This window comes from Arachis stenosperma, chromosome 3 (genome assembly GCF_014773155.1).
Source record: "Arachis stenosperma cultivar V10309 chromosome 3, arast.V10309.gnm1.PFL2, whole genome shotgun sequence".
Classification (NCBI taxonomy): domain Eukaryota; kingdom Viridiplantae; phylum Streptophyta; class Magnoliopsida; order Fabales; family Fabaceae; genus Arachis; species Arachis stenosperma.
The window spans coordinates 36,353,846-36,366,021 of NC_080379.1; the positions used below are offsets into that span (position 1 = coordinate 36,353,846).

Consider the following 12,176-nt stretch of genomic DNA (forward strand, 5'->3'; position numbering starts at 1 on the left):
AGGAGACTAGTAAGGTCTAAGGAATTATGGTCTAGTCACATATAGTTTGCCATGAATTAAATCTTGTATGATTAAAATAAATTAACAAGAAAAGTCAATCCAGAAAATATATAACTCTGAAGTCTTAACTGTTTTCTCCCATATTTTATTTTCAACTTAATTACTTGCGTGCCTGCCTTCTGATATTTTGAAGTCACTTTTTAAACATTTTGAACATCTTAAAATCATTTTCTGCTTGCCTAACTAAGTAAATCATTTAACTATTGTTGCTTAGTCCATTAATCCTCGTGGGATCGACCCTCACTCACTTGAGGTATTACTTGGTACGACCCGGTGCACTTGCCGGTTAGTTTGTGGTTATATAAATTACTGCATCACCTACTTATACGGATGATTAAATCGTGATATCTATATGAAAGTCTCTGAAGGAATAAAAATATCTAAACCATCCAATGAATATTCGCAAGGGTTATACTCATTCAAAAGCAATCTGGACGAATGTGGTATAATCGTCTTATTGAGTATCTGGCCAAAAACAGATTCAAGAATTATGATATTTGTCTATGTGTTTTCATAAAAAAATTTACATCTGGATTCATTATAATTGCTGTGTATGTTGAAGATTTAAATATCATTAGAACTCCTGAAAAAATTCCAACAACTATAAAAGATCTAAAAGAAGAGTTTGAGATGAAAGATCTTGGAAAGACTAAATTTTATCTCGACCTGCAGATTGAGCATACAAAAAAGGGGTCTTTATTCAATCAAACAACATACACAGAAAAGATTTTGAAGAGATTTTAGATACACAAGTCACATCCATTAAGTACCCCAATGATCGTAACGTCTTTGGATGTGAAAAAATATCAATTCTGTCCTAAAGAAGAAAATGAAGATATTCTTGGTCCTGAAGTACCATATCTTAGTGGCATTGGAGCGCTAATGTATCTTGCTAATAATACACGACCCGATATATCATTTGTTGTGAATTTACTAGCAAGGTATAATTCCTCTCCAACCAGAAGACATTGGAATGGAATCAAACAAATCTTTCGATATCTTCATGAAATGGTTGATATGGGATTGTTTTATCCTTATTGATCCAAGTCACAACTAGTTGGGTATGCAGATACAGGATACTTGTTTGATCCACAAAAAGGAAAATTTCAAATAGAATACCTGTTCACATATGGTGGTACAGCTATATCATGAAGGTCCACAAAACAGACGATTGTAGCAACATCCTCTAATCATGTTGAAATACTAGCGATACATGAACCAAGTCGTGAGTTTTTTTGGCTCAAGAGTCTGATCCAATATATTATGTCATCATGTGGACTGATTGATCAGAAGATAGCTCCAACTGTTCTGTTTGAAGATAATTAAGCATGCATTGCTCAACTTAAGGGTGGATACATCAAAGGTGATAGAACAAAGCATATTTCTCCTAAATTCTTCTTCACTCATAATTTTCAAAATCAAGGGTTCTTCTTCACTCATGATCTTCAAAATCAAGGGACAATTGATGTCCAACAGATCCGCTCAAGTGATAATCTGGCAGATTTATTCAAAGTCACTCCCAAAATCCTATTTTAAAAGATTAGTACATCAGATTGGAATGCACCGATTTCAAGATATTAAATAATGTCGACAAGAGGGGGAGACTGTACTCTTTTTTCTTTGGTCAGATTTTTCATTGGATTTTTCTTTACAAGGTTTTTAATGAGGTAGTTCCCATCACAAAAGATTTTGTACTCTTTTTCCTTAACTAAAGTTTTTTTCCATTGGATTTTTCTTTAATAAGATTTTAATGAGACATAATCCTAAGTGGTTATCCAAGAGGGAGTGTTGTGATAAAGATATGGATGACTACTTATAACTTGGGGCTGCTAACTTTCTCAATATTGAAGGAATCACTTTTCAAGATAAATTCAAATAAATGAAATTTGAAAATGAAAGCTTGTTATGTGTATAAGTAGGAGAAGCCACGCTTGAAACAATACACAACAATAAAAACAATTCTCCCTCTTTTTTTATGTTGCAACTATTATGAATATTCCTCTCTCTCACTCTTTATATATAATATTAGTAAATATATTAATCATTTCTATTATATTGAGATAGTAATTATTGTGAATATTATTATCTAATTATACTTTTTATTTTATATTTATTACATTTTTATTTATCTTACAACAGTTAGGAACTTTTTTGGAGTAATTAATTTGCCCAACTTGAATTGACTTGGCCAAAAAAAGATAGTCATCCAACGTTACTAAATCAATTAATAAAATACCCGTCCAAAAAAAATCAATTAATAAAATTAAACTTGATTAATAATAAATAACCATAATATTAATAAAAAGCTCATATGAGAAGCATTCAATTAGATTGAGACCCATAAAACTTTTCTTCAAATGGCTCTAAAATATATCCTCCAGTGACTATATAGTATATACATTGTCTAGTTTTGTCCCACTAGGTTATCAACTACTAGGGTTTAGTGGAATTCTGTTTGCTTATTGAAATCTGAAAATTGGGTGGTGTTCTTCCAAGAAGTCAACTCCAAAGGAATTAGTCCTTCATCAGAGGAAAGCACAGCATGTGCCATCAAATTACCTAGCCACCCATGGTACAACAACCCCCTTGCACCTAACCCTCCAAAAAGCCAATACTTGCAAGTTTGATTTCCTTCCATGATATCATTGATACAACCCAAAAGTGGAAGCGACCCGAGGGAAGTGAGTGGTGGCATTGCCCTAAGACCAGCTCTTGCTCCGGTGAAATCCCAATTCATTATTCTGGGATAAATGACAGAGGCCTTTGGCAGAAGCTCCGAAAGAGCACTTGATGCTTCATCCGGTGAAACACTGGGTGAGGAGTTGCTTGATTTCCACTCCCACGTTGAACCGACATGCAGTTCACGAGGACTCTTAACGGCAATCCATGCATCTGATAGTATCGAGGGTCCACGCTCAGGATAACCTTCGCTGAAATAGAGGGCAAAGACAATTCTTGAATAAATGGAACATGACATTGAAGCAAATTACATAGCTACTTGGGTGTGCTTCGCAAAAGGAAATTTTTCCAACACAGAATACTTCACCTTATATCATCGGGCAATTCCAGGTGCGCAATAACACCTCTACATGTCCTCAAAGGAAGCCTACCAGAGAACTCAGGAAGCATGTTCACTTTGGCCCCTAAGCATATGATGACTGCATCATATTCTCCTGAGACGAAAAAAGGTGTTTTGAATAATGAAAAAGTCTGCTCATTATTACAAGTTATTACCAAATAAACAAGCCAAGAAACAGCTTATAGTTCACAGCCTCTTAGTGTGATGAGCGTGATAACACTACAAAGTAAGAAGTAGACATCGACCGTAAAGACAAACAGATACTTCATCTCACTAGTGTGTTTGGTTGCCTAACTATTACTATAATGATGGGAAAACTGAGCATAAAACATGTATGCTAGGAGAGTTGAGTTAAAGTAAAGTGGCTGAATGACACCGTGTTAGGTAAGGTGAAATAGGGGTTGCTTAGAGAAGCATGTAATTAATAAGAGAAAGGATTGGAGAGATCAAATTCTGATTCTACCGTGGGATATTGGGATGTCTCAGTTAGTGACATGAGAGGATGAGGCATTTGCTAGCTTAGGCTTGGGAGGGTGCTAAACCCCTACGCTACACTTTTTTCTTCATATTTTCTGTTTCCCTAATACTTCTAGATCAGTCCTCATTGGAGTGACTCTATCATAAAGCAATATACAAGCATTTTATTCCTGAACTTTAGTTCTTTGGACTTCTCATATAATGAATAGATAAATATAAACAAGAGAAGTAGCATAGGAATAAGCTATCTTATGATGCCATAATCTCCAGTGTAAGGGAAGATGGGCACTGCACTGAGCTGTTAATTTAAAAGATATCTGCAAGACTACGATATTATCTAAAATCCATTTTGTATAAATTTCTTTAGCTACTTTTCTCATGTTATAGCCATATCCTTGTAATAAACGAAATATGCATAATAACGATTATCTCTATGTAAGTAACAATTTGACACCGTTAGATGCTTCTTTCCTTATTTTTGGTATGTTGATGGGTCAAATTACCAACTCATGCAGTTATCCACTCAGACTGTTAAGAGGTTTAGAAAGAATTTTGAAGATGTTCGAAAGTCAAGGTTGTACAATTATATGATGTTTTATTTAGCTACAATTTTGTTGCATTAGAACTAAATCTGAAGCATAACATTCACTTAATTTTAGGAAAAGCAAGAGGAAAGACACTGAGTTGTACTAAAAAGGGCCAAAGATATAACAATGCATATTACCATCAAACTCGGAAAGTCTATTGACAGGTCGTCTGTGCAACTGGAGCAATTTCTTTCCAGAGTCAAAAGTAGAGGATTCTGTCACCAAATTCTCACATGACCAGAAAAGTGCCTATTAAATTATTGAAATAAGTAAACCTCAAAAATAATAATGGCCATATAAGGGCGTTAAAGGGTATTTTTAAAACAAACAAAAACAAAAGGCATAGCATCACTCATTCAAACCTGAAGATAGTTTTGAGATTGGATATTAAGTGCTTCAGGCATATAGAAAGCTGTGTCAAATGGTACACATATCCCAGGTACGAGCTCCTGAGCTGCTTCTTTACTAAGGGTATCTACTCTGCAGCTTGGAAGCGAAGTTTTGACATTCTGATCACATAAAGGAAGGTTGAGTGAAATAATTACTAGCCAGTCTATCTAGAATCTACTAGTTCAAGGAGATTACAGCATTCAATTTGGTCATATTCTTCAGATTCGTTGCCAGTCTTAAGATCCCCCTGAAGTCATCTGATTTCATCAGCAACATAGAGGAATGCTAAGACTCCAATGGAAAGCATGAAAGGCTAGAACAAAGTGTTAGTTTCAATAAAATTTAGTAGTTTCAAGTATCTTCCAATTCATTTCATAAAGTCTACAAGTTTGAGTATATAAAGAACCTTTGAAGTAAAAGATGTATTGCATTATATCATGTTACCCTTATAACACCAAAAAAACAAAAAAAGAAGAAAGAGAGAAAACAACATCAAGAGCTGATAATATATATTCTCAGCACAATTATAATATCATTTGTGAACACGAGACCAAGTCACATCAGGACATTCAGAAGCAATGTAAAGAGTAAAGGGTTACATGCAGAGTTAAAAATTCTTTAAAAAATAAAATAACAAAATTAAAATTTTAAGAACAAGATATAATTAAACCTTTTCTGATAAGCAAAAGCTTTCAAATTTTCATCAGATTGTCCAATTTTGCAGTCCCTGGAAACACTAGCTTCTTCAGCTACTTTCAAAAGCTTTATGCTATCTTTCCAACACTGAGCACCCTCCCAGAGAAGGTTTACTACATTAGCATTAATCCATCAGCAAGGGATCCACTTGAAAATCAAAACCTAGCACAGAAGTGGGATTTATATCACAAGAAAAACGAGCTACCTTTTGGCGAATAAGGGTGAAGAAGACCCCCAGAAATCCCAGAGGCACCCCCACCGATGCCCACTTCATCATATATGTCAATTCTTAGGTCCAACTCCTTCGGACTGTGCTGCAATATTATTTATGACAAAACACAGAAAACATATAAAAAAAAAGTGATCAAAATAAAAATCAAATCAGACTCTTGACAGACAATTTTGCACTAAAAGAATATGAGGGTATATTACTACTCCGTTCAATTTACAATATCTGTCACTTTGAAGAACTTTTCTTGTTTCAATATACCTGTCATTCTCATGTTCCAATATAACATTCATTGAGCATTTTCTACTTTTACCTTACATATAAAGCACAATTAACATTACATTATAGATTAGCTATTAAATAGAGATATTTTTTTTCCATGGTATTCCCGACTCAGCAGATCAAAGACTAATATGACATGGATCGGAGTTCCATTTAAAGGGTTGCCACTAGCAAATAGGTTGCTACGTTTGAAAACCCCGGGACTTACTTAAGCGGGTGAGTGAACTAACTACTCGACCAATTTAAGTTGGTAAAAATAGATATTTTACTGAACAATTTTATAATCAATTCTTGATTTTCGTCCCAAATGACTAAAGTGACCGAAATTGTAAACGCCAGATAGTAACTGCTTAACGGCAACATTAGCTAAAGGAAACAAATTTGGAAGAGACTAATCAGACTACAACAGTACCTTCAACAAATGCCAAACAACGGAGAGCCCAGCGAATCCAGCACCAAGCACCGCGCACCTAAAACGAAGAACCACCACGTGTCAGTTTTTTGTTAATCAAATATACTGAATACGGATTCCATGAATGTTATAATCAAAGAAGACAAGACCTGAGAGAACGTTGACTTAGAGAACAATGGAACCGAACAACTGGGGAAGGTGGGCGAGAAACACGATTGACAGCGTTAAGTTTGGAAGATGATGAACGGCGTAAAATGCAAGAATTAGGGTTCGGCCATAGATTGAGACCCTTCATTCCCACCTTTACGCCTTCTCAGCCTGCCTGCTTACTCTATCTCTATGTAATGGAGGCAATGAGTGCCTCTTTTAAGACGAAGCAGCAAATAGATGCTATCTGATACCTACCTATAGTCGAATTTGGTTACTCAGTTTTATGATCATATCACTCATCAGCCTATCACCGCTGAATATGTGTTTTCAACTCGGTTTTCAGTTTTCTAAGTCACGTAGTGGCTAATTATTTTTATCTTAAAAAAATTGTTAGGTCAATGTTTTGGTTCCCAACAAAAAAAAATAAGAGAAAAGACGATGGGTTTTGACTTTTTGTATTGCGAATATTTTTGTCCTTAACTATTGAAAAATATTTTTAAATTTTTGACCTTCACATAATTTGGACGGATCAGTTCTTCCGTCCAAAACCTAATGGAAAAATCTGACGTGGTTCCCGTAATGCTTGTCACGCGTAAATTACTAAAACAAACATATCAAGGCATCGAATAGGAGAAAAATAAATTAAATTTAGCAATTTAATAGCCTAAAAAACATGTTTTCAATTATTAAGCACAGTTAGGAGAAATTTACAAAACCATGTTATTTTAGTAAATAAATGTGAAAAAAGTTGATAAAATCCACCAAATTCAATACAATATAAACCATAAAATTATGGTTCATCAACTTTCCCACACTTAAACATTAGCATGTCCTCATGTTAAACTCTTGTGGTTCATCAACTAATATGCAAAATGCGTCTACCTACTTGGTTAAAATGAATCAATCTCCAAAAACATATATGAACAAGTAGGGCTAAGATAGTATGATGATTTATGAATTTCACTATTTCAAATCTCAAAATGAAGTATAAATATACTTGCAAGAAGAAAGCTCGTGAAAGCAAGGAACAAGGGATTGAGTATCGAATCCTCGCCGGAAGTGTTTGCATTCTAATCTCTTTAGTCTTTGAGGGTTGATTCTCTCAATTCTTTACTAATCTTGCTTTCTAAGACATGCTCTTTTTCTACCAATCAACATATATTCAATGCATGGATACACATATCAAGAGGTCTTTTCAAGGGTTGTAATGGGGTTAGGTCTTTTTCTACCATTTGATGCCTTTCAGGGGCGGAGCTAGATAAAATATTAGAGGGGGGTCAAAAATATTTATCCAATAAACTAAGACTAAAATAAAATTTTAAGGGGGAGCTAAACTAAAATTTACATATAATTTACATGTAAAAAATTAAAATTAGGGGGGGCCATCGCCCCCCTTTCCCACCACCTAGCTTCGCCCTGATGCCTTTGATATGTTTGTTTGAGTGATTTAAAGTTTTGAAGGCAAGAATGGCTTGAAAGAAATGGAAAAAAAAAACATGCAAAGTGGAGAATTCATGAAGAAATGAAGATTTGTTGAATTCATGGCGACGCGTACGCGTGACAAGCATTACGAGAGCCACGTCAGACTTTTCCGTTAGGTCTGATGGAGGCATTTGGATGGAAGGACTGGTCCATCCAAGTTTTGTGAAGGTCAGGGATTTAAAAGTATTTTTCAATGATTAGGAACGAAAATGTCTGTGGGACAAAAAGTTAGGGACCTATTTATCCTTTTCTCAAAAAAAATTATATAATTGGTTTCCAAAGTTTTTTGGTATTAGATAAATTGCTTTTTTTTTACATTGTTCTGTTAAACAATAATGGAATAATCTGACGTATCATGTTAAGTTAGTGACTCAACCATTAACTACCACGTGTTAAATTAGGATAAATTAATCTCCTTAAAAACATTATTTTTCTAAAAAATAGGTCCCCAAAAAATTATATATTTGACGGATAAATTCTTAAAGAAATCTTATATCAGGCAAATAAGTTCCTAATCATTTTATTTAACAATCAACTAAATTATTTCATTTTTCCCGAAACTATATTTTATACACCTAATTTTAATACTACTTCATAATCGCTTGCCTTATATAAACATAGTAACAGGTATGTAATTATCCTCACAAGACTACAGTTATAATCACAGCAATACAAATATAATCACAATAATATAAACATAAACAATGTAAATATAATCACAGTAAGTACAAAATATAATCACAATAATACAAATATATTTAGGTCATATTAGAATTCTCTAGTACAAGTATGTTTAGGCTCATAGGTATTAATGTAAAGAGAATTTTTTCTATTAGATCTTGACCTAATGAATTATTTGAGTTAATACTCAAAATGGTTCCTGAAATTTGGGGACAGACTCAATTTGACCCCTAAAATTTTTATTGACTCAATTTCAACCTTTGATTTTTAATAAGTGACCCACGTTAGTCTTTCTATTAATCTCCATTAACGACACGCTTACCTGAAACGTTAAGTGACACGTGGACCCATTACGTGACCTAATAAAACTTTGCTGACATGGAAAAAAAATTTTTAAACTTAATTTAGTCCCTTTTAATGAATATAAAATCCAAACAAATGCCAAATTCCTAAATTGATATCGTTATTTGGGTGTTGAAAAAGATGATGAAAAATATCAACCAAAATTTCAAAAACTGCAATAGATCTCATTCATATGGAAGTTTGTTCCCTTTTTCTAACATAAGTACTTCCTGCATTTAAATTTTTTGTACATAGAACAACAACGCTAATATTATTATTATGTGTTATCGTATTTCTGAGTGATATGTTTGTTCATATTTCCTCAAGTTTAGACATATTTAAATAAATATTAGCTAAAAATTAATAAAATTATTAAATTATATTTAGACTTATTATTTCGGCCCGATCCGTCAACGATCCAGATCCGAGCCTGAGCGGTCGACCCGACGGTCACGCCACCCGAACCAGGAGGGAACACGCCTTTTCCTCCTCACCACGTGGAGCCTGGACAGCTAGCAGAAGCTTCTAGGAAGGTGGGCCTGACCACAAAAGACCCACCCGAGTACGGACTATAAAAGGAGAGGGACCTACCCTTCCCCAGAAGTACATCACCTATCCTAACTCTAAAAGCTGCCTCTTGTACGGACACTGACTTGGAAGTTGGAGTCTTTGCAGGTGGCCCCACCGCTTCCTCAACTCGGCGACCCGGAGAAGCTCCCATACCAGAATCCATCCAGGACCAGTCTCCCACAACCTCTCTATCCCAGTGAACTCTGTATCCGACCCTTTTGGGCTACGAACAATCGAACATTAGCGCTGTCTATAGGGACTGGTAATAATAGATTTCCTGTTGGGCCTGCTGGAAGAGCAGGAGGAGGAGGAGGTACGTGAGGAGGAGGGAACCCGCTTGATGAGTAGATTAGCCTCCGCGGCTTCCTCTCGTGAGTGCACAGGAACCTGTTCCCGTAGAGATGACCCACCCTCAAGCTCTCATGAGAGACGCCCGTTCAGGGGCAAAGGTGATGACAATGCTAAAATCATGCAGGAGTTGCGCCATCGAGTGCAGAACCTCGAAAGAGAGTTGGCAGTGAAGGACCGCTACCATCCTAGCCCAAGTCTCTCTCGCACCCGATCTCCTACTAGAAGGTCGGAAGCTCGGGGCAGAAGCCCTCGAAGAAGTGACGGCATCGAACCGACGCTTGGTCTCACACGACCCAAGACGGGTCAGAAGTACACGGGCAGACCCACCGAGAGAGACCGAGAAGACAACGAGAACCCATCATCATGGGAGCAACCCCTTTTCACTCCTCCATCCTCAAAGTCCGGCTGCCGAAACACTTCAACAAGCCAACAAACATGAGTTATGATGGGACTCAAGATCCCCAGGAACACTGATGAGCGGATAATTTATACGCTTTTTGGCATTGTTTTTAGTATATTTTAGTTAGTTTTTATTATATTTTTATTAGTTTTTAGTTAAAATTCACTTTTCTGGACTTTACTATGAGTTTGTGTGTTTTTCTGTGATTTCAGGTATTTTCTGGTTGAAATTGAGGGTCCTGAGCAAAAATCTGATTCAGAGGCTGAAAAGGACTGCAGATGCTGTTGGATTCTGACCTCCCTGCACTCGAAGTGGATTTTCTGGAGCTACAGAAGCCCAATTGGCCCGCTCTCAACGGCATTGGAAAGTAGACATCCTGAGCTTTCTAGCAATGTATAATAGTTCTTACTTTGCCCGAGATTTGATGGCCCAAACTGGCGTTGCAAATCAGCTTCAGAATTCCCGGCGTTTAACGCCGGAACTGGCATAAAAATTGGAGTTAAACGCCCAAACTGGCATAAAAGCTGGCGTTTAACTCCAGAAAAAGCCTCTACACATGAAAGCTTCAATGCTCAGCCCAAGCACACACTAAGTGGACCCCGGAAGTGGATTTTTACGTCATTTACTCATTTATGTATACCCTAGGTTACTAGTTCACTATTAATAGGATCTTTTGACATTGTATCGAGACCTCATGACACTTTACACGTTTCTCATTGTATCTTCTACAGCATGAGTCTCTAAACCACATGGTTGGGGGTGAGGATCTCTGCTGTGTCTTGATGGATTAATGCAATTACTACTATTTTTCATTCAATCATGCTTGCTTCCGTTCTAAGATATCACTTGTTCTTAAACCTGATGAATGTGATGATCCGTGACACTCATCATCATTCTCAACTATGAACGTGTGCCTGACAACCACCTCCGTTCTATCTTAGATTGAGTAGATATCTCTTGGATTCCTTAATCAGAATCTTCGTGGTATAAGCTAGAATTGATAGCGGCATTCAAGAGAATCCGGAAGGTCTAAACCTTGTCTGTGGTATTCTGAGTAGGATTCAAGGATTGAATGACTGTGACGAGCTTCAAACTCCTGAGGGCTGGGCGTTAGTGACAGACGCAAAAGAATCACTGGATTCTATTCCAACCCGATTGAGAACCGACAGATGATTAGCCGTGCTATGACAGAGCGCGTTGAACATTTTCACTGAGAGGATGGGAGGTAGCCATTGACAACGGTGAAACCCTACATACAGCTTGCCATGGAAGGAGCCTTGCGTGTTTGAAGAAGAAGACAGTAGGAAAGCAGAGGTTCAGAAGACAGAGCATCTCCAAAACCTCAACCTGTTTCCCATTACTGCAAAACAAGTACTTATTTCACGTTCTTTTGCTTTTTACAATCAACCTGATAATTATGATATCCTGACTAAGAGTTACAGGATAACCATAGCTTGCTTCAAGCCGACAATCTCCGTGGGATCGACCCTTACTCACGTAAGGTATTACTTGGACGACCCAGTGCACTTGCTGGTTAGTTGTGCGGGATTGCAAAAGTGTGATTGCAATTCGTGCACCAAGTTTTGGCGCCGTTGCCGGGGATGTTCAGTTGGACAACTGACGGTCTATCTTGTTGCTTAGATTAGGACTGTTTTGTTTTTGTCAGTTTAGAGTCTTTTATTGAGTTTAGTTTAATTTTAAGTTTGGTGTCAATTGCATGCTTTTGTTTTCTTTTAATTTTTCGAATTTGCATGTTCTTAGTCCTTTCTTGTTCTTTAAAATTCTAAGTTTGGTGTCCTCTTTGTGTTTTTTTTTAATTTTTGAAATTTTATTTATTTTCCATTTATTTTATTTTATTTTTTTGGTCACTTTTAGTTAAAAAAATATTTTACTTTACTTGTAAATTCATATCATATTCACTTTCTCTATCATGGACTTAAGTGAAATTGAACAGTCCAGAAGAACTCTGGGGTCATATGCTAACCCCA

At 36.3% G+C, this 12,176-nt stretch overlaps 1 protein-coding gene across 1 annotated transcript; it reads right to left on the reverse strand.

Annotated features, from left to right (window-relative positions):
- Positions 1–2,350: 2,350 nt before the first annotated feature.
- LOC130970385 (uncharacterized) lies at positions 2,351–6,698 on the reverse strand. Its single transcript, XM_057896459.1, has 9 exons — positions 6,362–6,698; positions 6,213–6,270; positions 5,495–5,603; positions 5,264–5,402; positions 4,789–4,840; positions 4,566–4,712; positions 4,341–4,452; positions 3,107–3,233; positions 2,351–2,990 (listed from the first exon to the last, which is right to left on the reverse strand). The coding sequence occupies exons 1-9, from the start codon at positions 6,505–6,507 to the stop codon at positions 2,501–2,503; spliced, it is 1,380 nt and encodes a 459-aa protein (XP_057752442.1). The 5' UTR covers positions 6,508–6,698; the 3' UTR covers positions 2,351–2,500.
- Positions 6,699–12,176: the final 5,478 nt, after the last annotated feature.

Coding starts and splice junctions, on each gene's coding strand:
- LOC130970385 (XM_057896459.1), bottom strand. CDS start 6,507: ATGAAGGGTCTCAATCTATGGCCGAACCCTAATTCTTGCATTTTACGC. Junction 4,841..5,263: donor GCTTTTGCTTATCAGAAAAG/GTTTAATTATAT, acceptor AGATGACTTCAG/GGGGATCTTAAGACTGGCAA. Junction 4,713..4,788: donor ATATGACCAAATTGAATGCT/GTAATCTCCTTG, acceptor TTATGTGATCAG/AATGTCAAAACTTCGCTTCC.